The following is an 18380-nucleotide window of genomic DNA, read 5'->3' as shown; positions in this document are numbered from 1 at the left end:
GAACAGTCATTGTTTCCCGTCAAATACGCCGGCACCGGTATTAAGAACACCTTTTAAAACAATGACGATGAGATTATTACATCCGCGTGTGTGGTCGAAGCGGCGCTCGGGGCGACTTAACCTTCACAACACACCGGCTGCCAGTAACGATTCTACCACTATATTCTCGTATATAAACAAAGTAAACACATTAGCAGAATCACTATTAAGGATTTTATATGCGCCGTTGAGTGTTTTGCTATCCGGATAATTAAATAATCCAGTTTTTATTGACAGTTGTTTTCACTGCTTGTGATCATGAAAGGAGTGATCCTGCTCTTGGCCGTTGTGGCCGTTGTCTACATTAGCGGTATGATACTGCAGTTACCGGCATCTTTTTATTTTCCAATTTGTCATTAAATAATAAAATCATTAAATAATCGTATTTGACATTCTGATTCCACGTTGTTTTCTGAATAAGGTTGTTGTATAGGCACAGTGAATTAAGCATTTGTGGAAAGATCATGTTAAGTTTATTTTGGCCTTAGGGAACGTGCCTCGTTGTAGACGAATAGTGTGTTATAACTGTGCTTGATCGTGCAGGAAGCGACGCTTGGATTGGAAGCAATTGGGGCTCTTTTGGCAGCGGGTTCGGCGGATTTGGCGGCAGTGGTTGGGGCGGATTTGGGAACGGATGGGGAAGTGGATGGGGTGGCCATCGCGGATGGGGATCGGGCTGGGGTAACAGCGGATGGGGCAACTCCGGGTAAGTTCGCTCGTCCTAGTTCTTCTAATCCTGTAACACGGAAGCGCACACCACAAAGTTACTCGTTCTTCTAATCCTGTAATGTAATATCGTACTGAAGCGCACACAGCGAAGTTACTCGTATACAAATACAGAAATACTACCGGTGGTACCTGATTTCCATTTGTATGCCATCACACAGTGATAAAGAACGATCTCTGAAGATCTAAAAGGCCATGTATGCTATAATTTTTTAGACGAAGGGGTACTTTTTAAATATTATAAGATATTGTTCGAGGTGCTGTTAGAGAACCCGAGCGTGCACAGATGCCTGCCAGAAGAAATATGCGCCAACTTTGCGTCGTGTTTCGAGAAAGTGATACAGATTTGCTGAACAAAAATAACAGATTCTTATATTTCTGATGTTGGTAGATGGGGCAACCGCGGATGGGGCTTCGGTGGACTGTATGGTTTTGGATAATAACGCTCACGATCGGATGAGCGCTTCACTGGCCGACAGTGGGGATAGTGACCTTGCCAATGGAAGCATCATTTCCGTGCATCACAGCTCGAAGTACTCACAGGCACAAACTATAAACTGCTTGTGCTATAATTAACGCTCTTTGTTGTTTGCCCCTGTTCATTAATTTGCCCTAGACGATAAACGGCTTCACGAACAACCGTGCTACAGCTTTAAAAATAATTATTAATTACTCATTTGTTATGTTTTTACGTAACCATACTGATGGTGCCGTGTATGTCATACTGACGCCGTTCTCGAGATTATCGCCGAAATTTCTGGATTTGTATATTCTGGATACTGATATTGTTAAATTGTTTCCCCGCTTTGGCAATAAATTCTAAATAGTAAAGGAAAAGCTGATTAATTGCGTACGGAAAGTAGGATTACATAATACAGCCGTTTACCACACTTGCCGATCGCCGAAAAAACTTCAACAATCCATACGGACAGAAGGTCCTAGCAAGCTGCAGCAGTTTTGGAACCGTAGAACCGCCGGTGGAATTTATGAAGGGGACGGTTTCCTCCGCCTAGGCAAAATGCTCTGGAAAATCTCGCGCCCTGATATTTCAGCCGAATGGTAAAGGTAAATGGTGCCGAATCTTTCGATAAGGCATAAGGGCGGGAGAATTAAGACTGGGATGGTGGAACAAACTCGTACGAAGGTCACAGAGAAAGCCCTTCTCTGAGGCCAGCTTTTCGGCACAGTTTGAAGTCGCACACTTTCATATCAGCTTCTTTAAAGCCAATTTATGAACGACATAACTATTTGAAGAAAATTTATATGTATACAACAACACAAATGCAAACCGGTAGTTCAATAGGCGAAGTGGCAAATTCAGGGTCTAAAATTTTCCGACCATGCACTGAGAGTAGAGTTCGTAAAGTGTTGGCTGCATAAACTGATAAAAACGTACCTGTATCCCCTGCACTGCTATTCAATATGTCCCGAACGACACTTAATATTCATTTTTGCAACTACAATAATATATTATCAAATCATACTGAGCCAAACACCACTGAGTTTTCTCCAAGGAGCGCCATGTGCCATCAGTAAATCAAAACAGATATTAGTGCATGAGGAATCCAGGCGGCTTTACGTAAATCATGATACGTTTTGGCCCAAGCTGTTCGTCCAAAACAAATGCGTTTTCCGCTTTATACAGAGCATTTCGCGAATACCGGATTCGGCTTTTACCCAAACTTAACGTATTCAGATGAAATAAAAAGCATTTTGCTACATAGATCTCAAGCTTCTCAAACCACTGACTGAAACAAGACACTTTGCGGCTACGAGTTTTCATCTTTTTTAATAGAGAGCAGAAACTTGTTGCCGTTTGCTGGACACCGCGCTGATCTTTCTTGCCTGGACGGCGATGTAAACCGACACCGCCACCAACGCAACGGAAATCGGTATAATCCCAAAAGCACCGAAATATACGAACGTTAGGTTACTTTTCGCTACTCGTTTTGCTACGACCAACTGAACCACATTCACCATGATAAGAATGGTGTAGGTTAGTCTGACGACAATTAGGCAGCAGCCGAGGGTGTTCAGCAACGTCAGGATTTCGTACTGCCGCGTCTGACGACTGCGATACCGTAGCATATGGAGACCCAGACATGCGGCAGCCAAACACACAGAGCTGGTAATGACCTCCCCGGTCACGGCTCTTTCGACAAAGTCCACTGATAGATGGATGGGGCCATAGGAAATCCACGGTACCATCACCGCAAGCAATGCTACGCAAAATGTTGCATAATTATGAGGTGTAGTTTTTCGCATAGCTTCAGAGTTCAGATATTATAATTAAGGGAAATTTCTTACCACAAGCTGTTGCCAGAAGGCTGAGGAAAAACTGCCCCACGAGACATCCAATCATGGTTTTCGACGAGTTCAGCGTTTCCATTATGGAGACACACACATCAAAACGCTGCGTAGAGTTACAGGAGTTGCCGACTCATGCAGGGATAACTGCTTTAGTTGTGCTTAGGTTTTGCTTCAGAACTACCACTGACAAGAAGTGCAAATATGTCCTTGCGGTCAGTTGCACTATATGTAATACAAAATTTTTCAGCAAAAATCCTGTATACAGTCATTATTGTGATTTTAGATTAACCGCGTTGACTGCAGTGGTCTCAAGCGAACAACGAGTGGTGATTTAAAAAAAATTATTTACCCTGAACATGCTTGATTTTATCATAGACGGCAGATTGAAACCGCGATTATTTAGTATACGGCCATGTTGCATAGGACTGATGCCGCCAGTAAATTTCTACATAAAGTAAGCATTCGTATCTTCTGATGGAGGCAACACAACTGTTGCAAATTTATTGTAACATTGACGGTGAGTACGCTTATTGCACATAATATGGATACAACCGTACAATCACTTGAACTTCTACAAGGAAAATGTAGCTAGTGTTGTTTCGTGACCGGCTATATTCCCGGTGTTCATCACGTGATATTTCACTCTGGCTCTGGAAGTTATTGGCGCTTTGATGGTTTATTGGTCCAGCGGTGGGCGGTGATCATCGTACGGAGTTATCACTAGAAGGACGCATGGTAGACATTGCCATCGGCAGCGATCCTTTGCCAATCCGCGCGAGCGCGAGGCGATCCTTACACGCGGGAAACTGTTTTAAATTTGCCGTTCGTACCTGGCCATCGATGGCGTTGATGAAAGGCACTGCAGCAAGAAATAACACCATAATAAACACAAAGTATCAATCAAAGCAAACTGGCAAATGCTGCCTTGCACAATCAACATCACAGTGTACCGTCATTGCTTAGATGATGGATAAACTTGATAATCGACCTACGAAGGGCGGCTCCTTAAAAAAGAGGGCGGCTCCTCCGTTCGGCTGCAAATCGAAGAGAAATAATACATGTTGCTTTACGGTTTACGAGTAGGGTTTGTATAAGATACGCTTAACCCATATAAACATCCACTGCGTTGGTGTTTCGACAACCGTTTTTGCGGACTTGGAAAACAAGGACGATAAACAATTTTTTTTGCACACAGTGAGCTAATTGCAATTTGCGGAATTGAAAACACAGTTGATAGGTTTTCTTAAGTAAACTTCGACATTTTACCGAATTCGGTGTATTGTTTTGTTTGTTCAACTTTGTTTATGTTGTAGTGCACCACGCTGCAGCTGTTGGGCAGCAGTGCCGCATCATAATAGCTCGTGGGTGCTGTGAGCGCAGTCCGCAGCCAACAAAAGATGAAAACAAAGTTGTATGTTTTTCTGCCCCACTTAATACGCTGCGACAAAGTATGTTGATAATTATTAGCTGATTTGAAATAAACATCCCCCATGGGAAGTACTGTAGGGCTGTGTACATTCTTTTGCAACAAACACAACACTGCATAAATGCGTTTGACTTGAACCTTCCAAAGTTATTCTGACTTCGGGTGATCAGTCTTTGACCATTTGATAAAATATACGGCTACCTGCCGCTTGTGTCATGGCAGTACATTCTGACAGTATTTGTGCAATGCTGCAGCGCTGTTTCTTGGCGATTATTGTCCTACTGCTGACCGCTGTGCCTTTGATCAGCGCTCTTGAGGATGGGGACCAGGATCTGAACCCTCGCGTGTGCACCGGGTATTAATAACCAGCGGTCGTGAACGGACTGGGCGGATGGACGGGCGGGAAGAGCGAACGCGGGATAGATCGGAACGAAAAAACACAGTGCTGTTCTCGCGGCTCAAAGGTCACCTGTTATAAGCATCATTCACTCTCCGATTACTGTGAGGTACATTTTCCAGTTTGTTTGGTCAAAAAATTAAAAAAAAACGGGGCGTTTATTGGAGTTTTCGGTATCCTCCCATTTCGCCTATGGGACATTTCGCCTACAGGACATTTCGCCCCATAAATGCAATTCGAATCATAAACAACGCAATACCTAAAGCGTTTTCTTATGGTTTTTTGTGTTTTCTTATATTTCCATGTTTTCTTTGGTTTTCTTAGGTTTATTACGTTTTCTTAGGTTTCTTAGGTTTTCTTAGATTTCTTAGGTTTCTTAGGCAGCCGAGTTTTCGGTATAACATCCCGTTTTGTCTGCCAATTTGCGCATCGTGCCTTGCATGTTTTTAGTATTTCCTATTTATGATAGCCAAAAATTTACACTTCCATTGTCGCACTACCTATCTGTCACCGTGTTACAGCTTCTTGTCGTTTATCTCTCAATATGAACAAAGGTGAGCACCACCCAGTAAGAACAATCAATGAAAGCCTTGTTACATGATTCGCAACCTCTCCTTGTTTTCTGCAGGCCCCTGTTACTGTGCCTAGCCCATGACCTTTTCAGAATTCGCTCTGCCCGCCCCTTCATCCATCCTGCGCGACCACTTGTCTTAATAAATGCATAATAATTAATAGTAAATTATATATATCGACACCCATATGTTTTCTTAGATATTGTTGTGCGTTACCGGATTGGATGTGCAAAGGCTAAGATGCGGGAGTGACTAAGCTAAGACGCTCTTGAAAGGTCACCATAGAAGGCGACCAACTTTAATCAGCATTGCAATGCAGCGGTTTATGCTAGTCCCGTGTTGTTGTTTTCAGTGAATGTAATTTGCATCAAATAAATGCTGATGGGACGCGTCACCTGCGGTTTTCGCAGTGCGTTTGCGTATAAAGTGCATACCGTGTTTTGTTTAGCTACGCTTGCTGTTTTCGTTAGTTACTTTACTGATGTCTCAGTTCACCGAATTGTACAGTTTCGGTCAATCAAAACTTCACAGACGACATATTTTAAAGCAACACCACAAGACGGTGACACTGTTCTTAACTTTTAAGTATACTAGAGCGAAAGACGGCAATACAACAAATTAACACACGATGGCAGCTACGAGGCAAATCCGTACAGAGTTCTGCCTTGGCGTTTCAAGGCGAACACCACGTCCATGGCGCTGACGGTCTTGCGTTTGGCATGCTCAGCGTAGGTGACGGCGTCCCGGAGAACATTCTCCAGGAAGATCTTCAGCACACCGCGGGTCTCCTCGTAGAGCAGACCGGATATACGCTTCACTCCACCACGACGCGCCAAACGACGGATGGCTGACATGGTGATGCCTTGAATGTTGTTACGGAGTGCTTTCCGATGGCGCTTGATGCCTCCTATTTCCAGAACTTTACCACCTTGTCCACGGCCAGTCATGGTAGATTTGGGTTACTGAAAATGTGAAGTATGTTGAAAGTACGTAATAATAATAAGTAGCTTTAATAATACATGTTCACTGCAGCTGGCCAACAAGATGACTAAATCAGTAACAAGTAGAACATTTCAGCAATAGAATACAAGCTGAGTTGCTAGGATGTAAACAACATGTGTACGGAGTACAGCAACAGGAATTCACGAGACACCACAGAAAAGATGAAAGCGAAAAGCGTACTTCGAAAACGTGAAGTCTGTAAACTCTACTTGCAGTTCCTGAAAAATGAAACGAGTCCTTTCAGCCGAACGGACTGCACAGCAAAATGGACTTTCCTTATGGTAAACAGTATATTACGTTACCCATGTATCCAGGTTGTTCACCTTAACGGTACGACAGGGACATGACAAAAATGTTATAGCAGGCCAAAGCCAAGAGCGTGCCGCGGAAACTTACTTACTCAAAGCTATCAGCCTATCACCCTGTAAAATCAAGCAGTCACAGAACTTACAGGTTGAAATGTGTGATGTCGAAACGATAAGGGCGTTGGAGTCTCCCGCAGCATGGTTATTTGGCCGGGCACAGTTCAAGGGTCCTTGTTGTCTCCCGGTTTGATACACATCGGTTTTTCTGCCGGCAGTATTCTCAATAATGCTAATGTATACAAATGCTAACCAGCTACGGCTAATATGCAGTACGATGTTATACGTTCTATGTATTACCGTTATACGGTGTTACTAACAACTTCTCAAGCATCACTATGCATACGAATATGTTGGTTCATTAGATAGTTCAGATTAATTAGTAACTGGGTGGGTTTAACTAGGATTCCCAGCCCATCGCCAGGTCTCAAAATTTTTAACGAAAACCTTGCACAGGCAGTTCAGTACACGCGACAGGTAACTAGAATTCAGTTAAGGCCATAAATAAATAAGTTTTACTTACATCAGCAAGTATAAACTGTTTCATATAGTTGCTTAAAGAAGAATATAATCACTCGTTGGTATAAAAAATAGTTGATTGTGACTTGTGAGGTCCTTGAAGACATCGTACGTCTAATGTTATGAGCACGAAGGCGAAGAGATGATCACGCGCTTGTACGGTTATCATACGGCACCAAATTGCAGGGTGGTTTAGTCGACGTTAAGTGTGGGTGGGACTTCCGTATAACACAGATCCAGCCGCCCACAGCTGTAACACAATACTGGAATCACTGTATGTTGTCAGGAAATCAACCGTGATTCTGATGATGGCCAGGTTCCCGCGACGCCTTGATGCGTGCTTTGTTGATATAGTGTCTGGTTTCATGAAAACAAACAGCTTTGCTGGGTCTTTCGTAGCAGCCGCCGATGCCCAGTTAAGACACAGATATTTCGATACTACAATTCTCATGGCCGCTGCTTATAATTATCAGAACACCGAATGAATGCTGTTATTTTAAAGCATTTGTTTATGATAATTTAAGGTAGAGCCGTTCAACATGTCGGAGATTGTTCCGACCCATGTTGCCACCTTCGCCAGCGCATGGAATCTGGCCGTGTATAATCCGCTCAATTCGACATGGGACGTCGGCGATCTGGGGAACTCAAGTGCCAAGGTGGTATACGTATCGGCATACCCGGTAAGAGTTTCCAGCAATCTTAAAGCCCAAAAACAGAAATATCGCTGAAGTTGCGCCATGAAATTTGCGTATACAAGTATAACGCTTTTCTACATAAACTGATCACTTTCAAGCTTTGTCAGAGTTGGATGCTTTTGCTGAGCAGAGGCGTAAAATTGTATTATTTACATAACTGGATTTAAAAGTGTTTTTTTACGCTTTTTCTTCCGCTTTTTATCCAGACATTAACTTTCATTTGGGATGACAGAGCACAATTTGCTTTTTTGATATATTCGTTTAAGCATGATGACATAGCGATCGACTTCAAAAATTTTTTTGCTTTTCTTAGCACGCGCCGTATATAATCGGTGAACACAACGCCACCTCCGCGCTAACCGGCATTTTCCTCAGTTCCCTGGACGCCTCGTGCCGTGCACTACACTACCGCTGCCGAATTTTCCACGCGCACTACATCTCCACGGCCAACGACAGCCGCAACGGCGTCTTCGGTGACCTATACTACCAGCGCGCCGATATCGCTCTGGCCGCTTTAACCATGAATCCCAGCCGCACCCAGACGGCCGACATGATCCCCTCGCCCTTCTACCGGCAGTACCAGGTCATCGTGCATGAGCGGCATGCGTTCATCCAGCGTTCCACGTCTATTTTTGCCTCATTGTCGCGTTTGTTTGACCCGCTGGTGTGGCTGCTGATGGGGGTTATGTTTGTCGTGGTGCTCCTTTTGCTCATCCTGATGGGTATTGCTTCCGGTCGGTTGTTTGGACCGCGACGGCGCTGGCGCCGCGATGTGCAGATGTGGTCGTTCAAGATGCTGGAAGCGGTGCTCGGGTTCGGTCGGTATAGAATCCTAGAGTGTAGAACTCAATCTGCAGTAATTAATCCAACAATGAGGCAGATCGATATTCATAAGTTAAACGGTAAAAGCGTTGTAGAAAACACTATACTTAAAAAGCACAGAATCACAGTTATCATCCAGCTAAGAATTTCTTTAATTTTACTGTGTTTATTAGTATGTCCAGAAATTATTGAGCACTCTCTGTACTCGTACACACATTGTTGGTCAAAACCATATTTCGGATTTTCCTTTAGCTCTTTTTGACAAAGCTCTTGTTGCTCTTAACCATAATATATTATGTTTAGTAATGTTACGACTCTATGCAGGGGGCGTGGAAATGCCGCACTGGTACCGCTGGTTAATGGCGCATTCCTTCGTCACGATGATCTGGATGCTATGGACCGTCATCATTATCGGCATCATATCGTCCCAGTTGCTGTCCATCCTGGCCGCCGGACGTATACGCCGGCTGCCCTTTAACTCGCTCATCCAGCTGCTGGAGTCCAATTTCACGGTTTACGGCACCGGCAATATGAAACTGACTTTTAGCGTAAGTAATAACTACGCTATGGTTACTCAATCACACAAACAACATACTCGTACACACCGCACTGTAAATGCACCACAGTAGATGTCCGTAATCATCAAACAGGCACCCACCTATTAATGCAACACAGACTACTAAAATTTTTGGTGCCTAGTCACATTACCATATTAAAACGATGCTCCTACAGCCTCTCACCTGGAATTGCTTATACAACGCTTCCAGGGAGCAAACAACTGTGTAGGTTGGAAAAGGATGCAAGGTCACGAAGCAGCTGTGATTACGGTTACCAGAATCGAGAAACACCAGTTCACTGCACATGTGCTGACAGATCGCAGGCCTATTTTATTTGAACGTCGTTCCGTAAAAAAACCAAAGAAAAAGACCAAAGCTTAAATGAGGCTTAGAAACAGAATGGGCAGCTTCCGATAATGTGTCTAGCCCATGCTAAACGCTCATGGCAGGCTGGTCAGAAGTTAGAACAGGTAGTCACACATGGTGAACCGCTTAGACAACATTCAACCGCTTTAATACTGTACCAACTGTGTTTGTAGCTTGATCCCAAACAAAGTATGCTGCAGTTGAGCCAACGGTTGATCCCCATCCAAGTGGATCCCGCGGCCTATATTGCGTTTGTTGTCGACGTCCTCACCCGCCAACAGGCGGCGGTCATTATTTCCCAAGATGACCACGTCGATTTAGCCCAGCACTCCTGCCATATCCTCATCGCGCTCGACGGCATCACTCCGCATCCCATTAGCGCCTTCATCTTCCCCTTTGGTTCCCCATTGAAAGCAGTTTTCGAGCAAAAGTAAGAAATCATTAACGAGCGTCGCCGGGTTTGAAACTTAACGTCTGCTGTTTTTTCAACACGGTTTAATAAACTGCGTATTACAATTGTCATTCACTGATAATCCATTATAATAATATCACTAAAATTCTTATATACATATTATGTGCAGGTACGATATTTTGAGGGAAACCGGTATTCCACAGCAAGATGAGCGTTTCTTCAGCCAATTATACCGCACACCGGGTATCCAGCGATGCTTGCCGACTGCACTGCCCACACAAACCACGGCGGCCTTCCGTCCGCTCGGCTGGGAGGATGTCCGACCCATTGCCGGCGCCACACTATTCACCGTCTGCTTCAATCTCTTAATCTTCGCTGCAGAAGTTATTCACTATAAACTCTGCTACTGGCGACGACATCCTTAATTATCCATGTACAGCTGAAATCATTTATTCATTGTTCCTTTCTGCTTGGAAAATCAGTGTCACGGTTGATGCCATTGTCCTAGTTACTCGGGAAACAAGTCAGCGATACGACGATGCAACTTAAAAACCGGCTTAACACAGCAAAAATCATTAAAAATGCACAAAGTAATTTATTTTGTGATTTATTGCACAAAAATCAGTTTATTTTGTAATTTTTTATGGAATAATGTTTACGAGAAGAAGCAGAGTTGTCATAAACTCTTCAGTCTCATAGTGTCCCCGCTCTTACTCAGGCTGAATCGCTGTCCCTGGTCGTAGTCTCCATTTGTCGCTGACCTCGCTCATCCGGCGCGCATGGAGTTCAGGTTTACCAAATTACGGCGTCAGCAGTAGCGAACTCATACAAAGCGTACGCGTCTGCTAATTAATTGTGAAACCCTACGTATGTATGTCCGAGCTTGCGTACTATGCGGAATTTGTTCAGTACGAAATTATTGAACCTGTCGCACCTGCAACGGATAACGCCATACGAGCTATTCTGACGTTCGACAACGTCACTGTTTTTTTTCCGTAAATAGTAAAATACCACAAAACGTGATCACAAACTGGCGTCAATACTTGGCACGCCGCGATGCGCGAAAACTGCCTCATAACCTGCTGATGTGTGTATGCCGTATTCTCAGGTAACCGCTTGTAGTGTACAGACTGTATGTACTGTGAATGCGTATTGTAACTTTATTGTCAGAATCGTAGCGCGATCGGGAGTAACTGAATGAATAGGAAAGTCGAGAAGCGTAACTAGGAGAGAAGAGAAGATAGTTGCTAAGAAGGTAGAAAGTATGTAAAGAAAGGAAATCACGAGAACCAGAAGAACCATACATCACACCGCTACAGGAGCGCGATCGAATATTTAATAAATACGAACAGTATCGCACTCGTATTACCTCGAAAGTACTGCAGATTATTTGCAGTCTGTAGGTACAGAAGAGGACAATCCATTTTACTCGGACCGTTTCGCTGTACTGCTGCCGTCACCCACCTACGTGACGTTTGGCAGTACATATCGTTAAATATGACACGGTATTACACTTTATTATTTATTTTTTTTAGGTATTTTTATTATTACCGCCATGTTTTTGTGTGTTTTTGTTTTCTAACAGTTCTGCATTGAGTATGATTTGACCAATAAAGTGTGCAATTTTAGCACCATGTGCAGCCACAACGTAAACCTGGTAACGGTTCGATGTACAGGAAGGCGGTGCGAGTAGAAAGGTTTTCCCACTTACTGTATGTAAAATGCAAGCGCTGTCATAGAAATGTCTGCGTGTTTTCCACCTGTTAATCTTCCCCCTCGCAGTCTTACCACAAAATCCGCTGCTGTTGACCCTGATTCCTAATTTGCACTTTGACATGGCCCCAAATTATTGGGCTTCGCAACATACTGTGACACGGTAAAAAAAGCGGCTTATCGAAGAACGAGTAAAGATTTTCCCCATTATAAAATATCGCTCTGGGAAGATGCACGAAGATTGCTTACTGTGTTCCGCGTAAACGGTGCGGCGTTATTACTCTGATCCGGGATTTCTTGTTACGCAGGTGGATATGTTACATATATGCTGCCGCCAGCAGCCTGCTCAGGTGATCAAAATTAACAGCATGAAAATCTCCGGATTTCTCCACGCATTCTCGGGATGCATGTAATAATACAGAAAAATACTGTACGAATTAACCTGGTGAATAACAACCACAGGGACCATAAATCTTACATGTTTAATACTGCAACATAAAGTAATGTTAATTTGATTCCGCCGCATGACGCCGAAGGAGTCCGCTTTTAATAAATTAATCAACCTCACCCGACAATTAATCATGCAAAATACAGACTGTACTCGAGCCATACGTCAGATCCGTCATAGAAAATTCACAGATTTCTGTGAAAGCAAAAAATCCTCTTCCCGAGCCCAGAAACTACATCCCGAGGCCCACAAGTTACAGCAGCGGTTATATAAATCTTCATTAAAATCAGCAGCCCATGAGTTTATTAATGGACACCCGGATCTTCTCCAGCGCAATGTAGGAGATGATGGGATTGATCCAGGAGTGCGCGTACAACGCGACGGCCTGGATAATGTTGAACGTCCCGTTCCAGTAGCCAGCCGTGTCCACCAGCAGCCAGTAGACGTTGTTGGGCGTCCAGCACAGGAGGATGGCGACGAAGAAGTACATGAGCAGGCGGTTGTGCGCCACGCTGCGTTTAGAAAAGGTCAGGCGCAGTTTGGCCATGTCGTCGGGGGAGGGTTTGCGGATGGCGGTGGTAGTGAGGATCATGTGGTTGCCCGCCGGGGCGGACCGTTTGGGGGATAGGGAGACGAGGGTGTCCGTGGGGCCGTTGGCGGTCATCCGGCTGTCCTGATCGATGATCGATTCGTTGTCGTCTAGATCAGGCGAAAATTACGCGTTAATTGGATTAATGCCGAATGCATGCCGCTAATTTGTTCAAATAATGCGGCTACATAAGAGGAAATTTGATTAAAATAAAAATAAATTATTCGGGTAAACAAATAAATTAAGTTCAATGGTAAGTAAAAAAGGCGGAAGAAGAACACTTCGATTGATTCCAAATGTAAGAACATTCGGTATCTTATTCGTTTAATTCCTAAATGTCTAATTTGTAATGAATTATGATTTATTTTTATATTTGCGTAGATAACATGGGCATACTATTGCAAAGTTTAGTTTTGCTTTTTTAAGTAAGCTTCGCTTTGGGAAGTAGAAAGTTGGTAACTACTAACTACTGTATTACTGTACGTATTTATTGTTCGCATGAAAGCCTGTATCGTAAAATTATTTTACAGCATTATACTAACATTTTTTGACAGCCGCGTATATTATGTGTCCTACTTTAGTCATATAATTGTAATCTCCTCCACGATAACATGTCACACTCTCGTCGTATATCTCTTCCGGCCGGCTCTCATTAGGCCCGCACCGGAAGGGCGTATTATTATATAATTGGACAGCTGCCCTTCAAGTCTACGTGATGTGACGCGAATTCCCTTGTTTTAATTAGTAAAATCAACGGTGACACCTGGATGGCTTATACATGGAATAGACCGACAAGTGTGGTGTTCGACGATCGGAATCCATCATCGGTTCAAGTTAATAACACATACGTTGTATGGAACGTTCCGTACGAATTTTTGGTATCGGTGTAAAAAGAATAAAACACTTTTATAGAGGTACAAGGCGGGTGCATAATTTCTTGCGTAAAGCATCGGTAGTACAGCCACTACACTACAGTTATCGTAATAATAAATTTAATTCTGCAGTGAATGATTATGATGAATAAATTCCATTGATAAATTCTTTGATTTTACGATAAATATGCTTATACGGTTCCAATATCTGATGTGCATCGGCCATGCCAAATGCCCCTAACGCGCAAAGTGGGCGGCGGGGCGGGCCGTGGTATGGAGCTTACAATGTTAACGTTGCCTATGAATCTGTATTTCTCACTGTACCTGTACGAAATGAATCACCCGGCTTGTATAAGAAAACACTTTCGACAAGGTACCCATTCATTTATAAAGCACACATGTTTTTCTGAATGAGTTAACGTTACCGCTCTTATTATGCCCGGTCAACAAAACCGCCCCGTAAAAGCCGGCACATCAAGACGGACAGCCGCTGGCTCGGCAGAACGAAAAGGACTCCTTAATGTAAATATATTGTTGCCGGAGAGTCAACAGGAAGAGCTATGTAAATGTTATTTCCGTATCATAGGGGAAATCTATTTTTCTTGTTGACGCGCGCCGGCGCTGACGGGCTACCGGGCCATATTAGATTAAAAATGGATAAAAATTTATACCCCACGAGCAGCATGTTTGCTTGCTGTAATATGCAGTGTAGCGCGCAGGCGTCGGGATCGGCCGTGACGCTGCTTTACCCTAAATAATTAACGGCTAACACGGAAATGGAAAAAAAGGGAGGTGTAAGTATGAGTATGCAGTAATATGCTAAATGCAATATGCCGGATTTTGGTTACATAACTTTCGGCGGTGCCTGTTTAATATGGTATAATATAAACAAGTGTACGAGGTGTGATGGCGCCGCTTAACGGGCTCGGCCACTCAACAAAACAATCGATCCGTCAATTAATCGATCAAATATTCCTGGACGATATGAATACAAACTTGAGTAAATTTCGAAAACAAAAAACTAAAATTGATATTTTAGCGAATTTTTAACATAAAACCTTGAGCAATATTCGAAAACAAAAAATGACTATTTACTAAATTTATCTAATTTAGTTAATATAATATGACCACGATTATAATATGACCACGATTAATGCAAAGCATTCAGTACATTTTAAAAACAACAAAATAAATATTTACCACATATTTACCAAAAGAATATATAACCAACGATGAATATAAAGCTGTGTTTTATTAATTTATTTTCCGCTATACGCAGTTCGAATGCGTAAGAACATTTATGCTTTATAAATAAAAAACATTTTACTGTTTTTTTATTTGTGAAAATTTGTAAAATATCTTGAATCTCGGGCAAAATGACCGCTCGAAAGAGAATTACATAATTCTCACCTTTGGACTTGGATATTTCCTGCGGGCGTGCCGCATTCAACGGCATCTGCTTCTGCTGGCGCTCCTGATTAATCCGCCACTGCCGGACCTTATACCACACCACCGGACACAGACAAATAATCACCCCTTCGGCCGCCGTGAACCCCATGACCTCCACGGCAATGGCCGCCCGTTTCTGGAACCCCACATTCAGGACACACCGCTCCTCCCCCTCCAGCAACCACATCCGTCCGGGAATAATCACCGGCAGGTGCACGGCGTGGGCCAGCACCCAACTGACCACAATACTGGCGTTCGCCACCATCAGCGTATGGTGGCGTTTATAGTGTAGCGGGTACATCACCGCCCACAACCGGTTCAGGGTGATTATCACGTGACCGTAGCGGATGCCGCTGCCGAAGATGCGGCTGCCGTACAGGACGAAGGTGCACACGGCGTCCGGCAGGGGCCAGTAGCCGAACACCGCGCTGATGAAGTTCCCGGTCATCCCGGTGAGGGCTAACAGAACCTCGGCGATGGATAAATTAACGATGTAGGTTTTGAAGCTGTTGCGGAGAAGGGGGTTCTGCAGGTATACGGCGATGATGAGGCCGTTGAGGAGGACGGTGGCGATGATGGAGAAGCCGAGGAAGCCGGTGAGGATCAGCTCGTACGGGGTGGACGCGAAACGGGACGAGTGGTTCAGGTGGACGGAGATATTGTAGAGGTGGTGCATCTTATGCATAATTGCCCGATGCCGTCAGCGTTTTAAAAGGGAAATTCGATCTATAAACGCTTCGTACTCTGGCGCTTATAAAATAGTAGTATATTAACACAGAAAAAACGGTCCACTCAGTTCCTGAAGCAGAGAATCAGTATTGCTTTAATGCGAGGTAAGGTTGCATGCGTTCAGGAAACGTTTTGTATCGGTAAGAGGCCGGATGAAGTGTATTATGTGCTAAAGTAATGTACTGCGTGAATGTGATTAAGCGTTTAACCAATGTTAATTTGTATAACCCAATAACTGATCCAACTTATATCAACATCATTGATTATTCTTGCAACTGATACCAGATATAAAAAAATATCCAAATTAAAATATCGGATGAGATAATATCGGACATCAAAATATATTTAAAATAGAATATCGGATAAAAGATATCGGATATCAAAATATATCAAACTTAAAATATCGGATAAATAATATCGGATATCCACTGAAATATCTGCGATATCAAAGTGCCAGTATCGAATAGTAATTATAGCGTCAATGCTCAGTCTATTGGAGGAGGAAGATAGAGATAAAAGCACCAGTGGATACAGCAGTCACCGCGCCAGTTTTTTCTGACGGCTGTAAACACTGATCCCGCCGCATTTATGTATAAGCATTAACGTGCATCTTCCGCAATAAACCGGCACGCACGACTAAACGCATATCGAGCAGAATGAGATCACCGTACAGCCGGCAATTAGCTGTGTTTATGCCGCTGGCGAGGATGGTGCTTAATTACGGGATACCGGCCCGGAAGTGGGCAGGAGCACCGAGACGACTGCCGGTATCCGACGCACATATATATACACAGAAAAAGGAACTGGCCACTTAATTGGCAGCAGTACGCAGCCCGCCGCGCTACATTAACGAGATAACATCCCACCGGCGCGCACTGCATTCTACATATAACGCTTCCGCGGTGAACGCGCTCCACCGTCGTACAACGCGCTCGTACATACGCGCACCGGATGTGCCGTGTCGGCGGATCCGGAACTGTGGCCGTCAACGGGAATAACAGCAATTCCCTAATTTGTGGCTAAGCGGATTTTGAGCTGAATTAATTTTTTAAGAAGGCCACTAACCAGGTGATGGGGGATCCGTGGAAAATGCTGTACCTATATCTTAAAAAGCGATACTGGGAAAATGTACGGCCGATTGGTGTTCCTGCGTATGGTACATGCAATCGCTGATTCCGGTGTCACGATCCCGTTCCCAAAATATATTCCGGTTGGTGCTGGGATAATTGCGGATTGATCAACAATTAACTGCGCTTGCTCATCCGTTCACGTGGATTTATTGCAAACTAAATGCACCCCTTGTTATAAAATTTATTTATTTATAAACTGAAGACGTTGCACATTTAAAATGCACAGTATCTGTAATTTCTAACGCATCAACACAGCGACAAATACAAATTCACCGGTTATGCCAAACTCCCTACGGTTATGCCAAACTACGGCACGCCACGCCACATTGTTTACGTTCTACATGTATTTCCCATGGCTGATGCATGTCAAATGCCTATGTAAATTATAAACTATCCATATAAATTAAAAAGTAATAACCTTTCTCCTTTATATTAACGTTGTAATAGTGCAAGGAGTAAATTTGCGTTTGTGATAGACGTACGTAGTGTAAGGGCAATCGTTATTAGCACAAACCATTCGCTGATTTGCGTTGTTACCTTAGAATTAATTATCGGACAAGCTTGCAAACAAAACCCAGGCAAAATTCGCACTAACTTTTTTCTTATTACAAGACTCCTTACAGTAATAGTTCTGCCTATGTGCGTCTTAAAAAACTTAACAGCACAAATACCAACACATGATAGTAGGAATGGTTCACATTGCAAATCAAATTACGAGGTATCTTACTAGTTGTATCGATACCGGCACAGCGGAAATTAGGGAGAAACTTGGTACGAATGTGCCGTATAACTAACCGTTGGGAAACCTCCTACACAGCCAATAATGCACCCGGCAGCAGTCTCTGTGTGAGCTATACGTACAAATCTGTAGCCGTTAATAATGTTCGTCATCGCGTCACGTACATCGGTCACCCCTGATTGATCACCGTGTCAACATGAAAAGCACGCGTTTGATTTTCTCCTGCTGATTAAAGTGTAGCGGATGTTCCTGATTAAATTTGCGTCACTCTCGGACGATTAAGGAAATTTTCAATTATACTGTCTTCTACTTACAAAGAGTTTATTGTAGTTTACTGTCTTCTACTTCATTGCACATTGTCTTCTCGTTGACTTCGTCGGGAGTACGCATGGGAAGAAACCCACTTGGCATTTTGCAGCAATTTACTGAGGACGTAAAACAACGTCATCGTCGCGAATTTTATTTATATTTACTACCTTATTAACTCCACAGCGCACAACAATATT

General features: G+C 43.5%; 4 protein-coding genes across 15 annotated transcripts; 2 read left to right on the top strand and 2 right to left on the bottom strand.

The window, feature by feature from the left end:
• The first annotated feature begins 189 nt into the window (after positions 1 to 189).
• On the top strand, positions 190 to 1602 carry LOC129598227 (keratin-associated protein 19-2-like). The gene is made up of 3 exons (XM_055496042.1): positions 190 to 349; positions 583 to 745; positions 1157 to 1602. The coding sequence occupies exons 1-3, from the start codon at positions 298 to 300 to the stop codon at positions 1203 to 1205; spliced, it is 264 nt and encodes an 87-aa protein (XP_055352017.1). The 5' UTR covers positions 190 to 297; the 3' UTR covers positions 1206 to 1602.
• Positions 1603 to 5938: 4336 nt separating this feature from the next.
• Positions 5939 to 7377, bottom strand: LOC129598226 (histone H4-like). 6 transcript variants are annotated; one of them, XM_055496038.1, is made up of 3 exons: positions 7358 to 7377; positions 6924 to 7042; positions 5939 to 6432 (listed from the first exon to the last, which is right to left on the bottom strand). In XM_055496038.1, the coding sequence occupies exon 3, from the start codon at positions 6415 to 6417 to the stop codon at positions 6106 to 6108; it is 312 nt and encodes a 103-aa protein (XP_055352013.1). In that variant the 5' UTR covers positions 6418 to 6432; positions 6924 to 7042; positions 7358 to 7377; the 3' UTR covers positions 5939 to 6105. The 6 variants fall into 6 exon arrangements, with proteins under 6 accessions (XP_055352013.1, XP_055352016.1, XP_055352011.1 ...); XM_055496041.1 differs by lacking the exons at positions 6924 to 7042; positions 7358 to 7377 and adding an exon at positions 6873 to 6914; XM_055496036.1 differs by lacking the exons at positions 6924 to 7042; positions 7358 to 7377 and adding an exon at positions 6775 to 6908.
• On the top strand, positions 6915 to 10786 carry LOC129598225 (glutamate receptor ionotropic, delta-2-like). 7 transcript variants are annotated; one of them, XM_055496033.1, is made up of 6 exons: positions 6915 to 7071; positions 7882 to 8033; positions 8362 to 8866; positions 9195 to 9418; positions 9967 to 10223; positions 10375 to 10786. In XM_055496033.1, exons 2-6 carry the CDS (start codon positions 7893 to 7895, stop codon positions 10628 to 10630), a joined length of 1383 nt encoding a protein of 460 aa, XP_055352008.1. In that variant the 5' UTR covers positions 6915 to 7071; positions 7882 to 7892; the 3' UTR covers positions 10631 to 10786. The 7 variants fall into 7 exon arrangements, with proteins under 7 accessions (XP_055352008.1, XP_055352003.1, XP_055352005.1 ...); XM_055496028.1 differs by lacking the exon at positions 6915 to 7071 and adding an exon at positions 7180 to 7311 and having other exon boundaries at positions 7878 to 8033; XM_055496030.1 differs by lacking the exon at positions 6915 to 7071 and adding an exon at positions 7193 to 7311 and having other exon boundaries at positions 7540 to 8033.
• Positions 10787 to 12443: 1657 nt separating this feature from the next.
• Positions 12444 to 16836, bottom strand: LOC129598259 (allatostatin-A receptor-like). Its single transcript, XM_055496079.1, has 2 exons — positions 15238 to 16836; positions 12444 to 13065 (listed from the first exon to the last, which is right to left on the bottom strand). The coding sequence occupies exons 1-2, from the start codon at positions 15959 to 15961 to the stop codon at positions 12653 to 12655; spliced, it is 1137 nt and encodes a 378-aa protein (XP_055352054.1). The 5' UTR covers positions 15962 to 16836; the 3' UTR covers positions 12444 to 12652.
• Between the last annotated feature and the right edge of the window lie 1544 nt (positions 16837 to 18380).

The sequence above is a fragment of the Paramacrobiotus metropolitanus genome, unplaced genomic scaffold (assembly GCF_019649055.1).
Source record: "Paramacrobiotus metropolitanus isolate TYO unplaced genomic scaffold, Prichtersi_v1.0 Parri_scaffold0000118, whole genome shotgun sequence".
Taxonomy (NCBI): Eukaryota; Metazoa; Tardigrada; class Eutardigrada; order Parachela; family Macrobiotidae; genus Paramacrobiotus; species Paramacrobiotus metropolitanus.
The sequence above is the reverse complement of the archived record's forward strand: the minus strand, read 5'-3'. Positions and strand labels throughout refer to the sequence as shown.

Coding starts and splice junctions, on each gene's coding strand:
- LOC129598227 (XM_055496042.1), top strand. CDS start 298: ATGAAAGGAGTGATCCTGCTCTTGGCCGTTGTGGCCGTTGTCTACATT. Junction 350..582: donor GGCCGTTGTCTACATTAGCG/GTATGATACTGC, acceptor TTGATCGTGCAG/GAAGCGACGCTTGGATTGGA. Junction 746..1,156: donor AGCGGATGGGGCAACTCCGG/GTAAGTTCGCTC, acceptor TGATGTTGGTAG/ATGGGGCAACCGCGGATGGG.
- LOC129598226 (XM_055496038.1), bottom strand. CDS start 6,417: ATGACTGGCCGTGGACAAGGTGGTAAAGTTCTGGAAATAGGAGGCATC.
- LOC129598225 (XM_055496033.1), top strand. CDS start 7,893: ATGTCGGAGATTGTTCCGACCCATGTTGCCACCTTCGCCAGCGCATGG. Junction 9,419..9,966: donor ATATGAAACTGACTTTTAGC/GTAAGTAATAAC, acceptor CTGTGTTTGTAG/CTTGATCCCAAACAAAGTAT. Junction 10,224..10,374: donor AAAGCAGTTTTCGAGCAAAA/GTAAGAAATCAT, acceptor TATTATGTGCAG/GTACGATATTTTGAGGGAAA.
- LOC129598259 (XM_055496079.1), bottom strand. CDS start 15,961: ATGCATAAGATGCACCACCTCTACAATATCTCCGTCCACCTGAACCAC. Junction 13,066..15,237: donor GGAAATATCCAAGTCCAAAG/GTGAGAATTATG, acceptor CGCCTGATCTAG/ACGACAACGAATCGATCATC.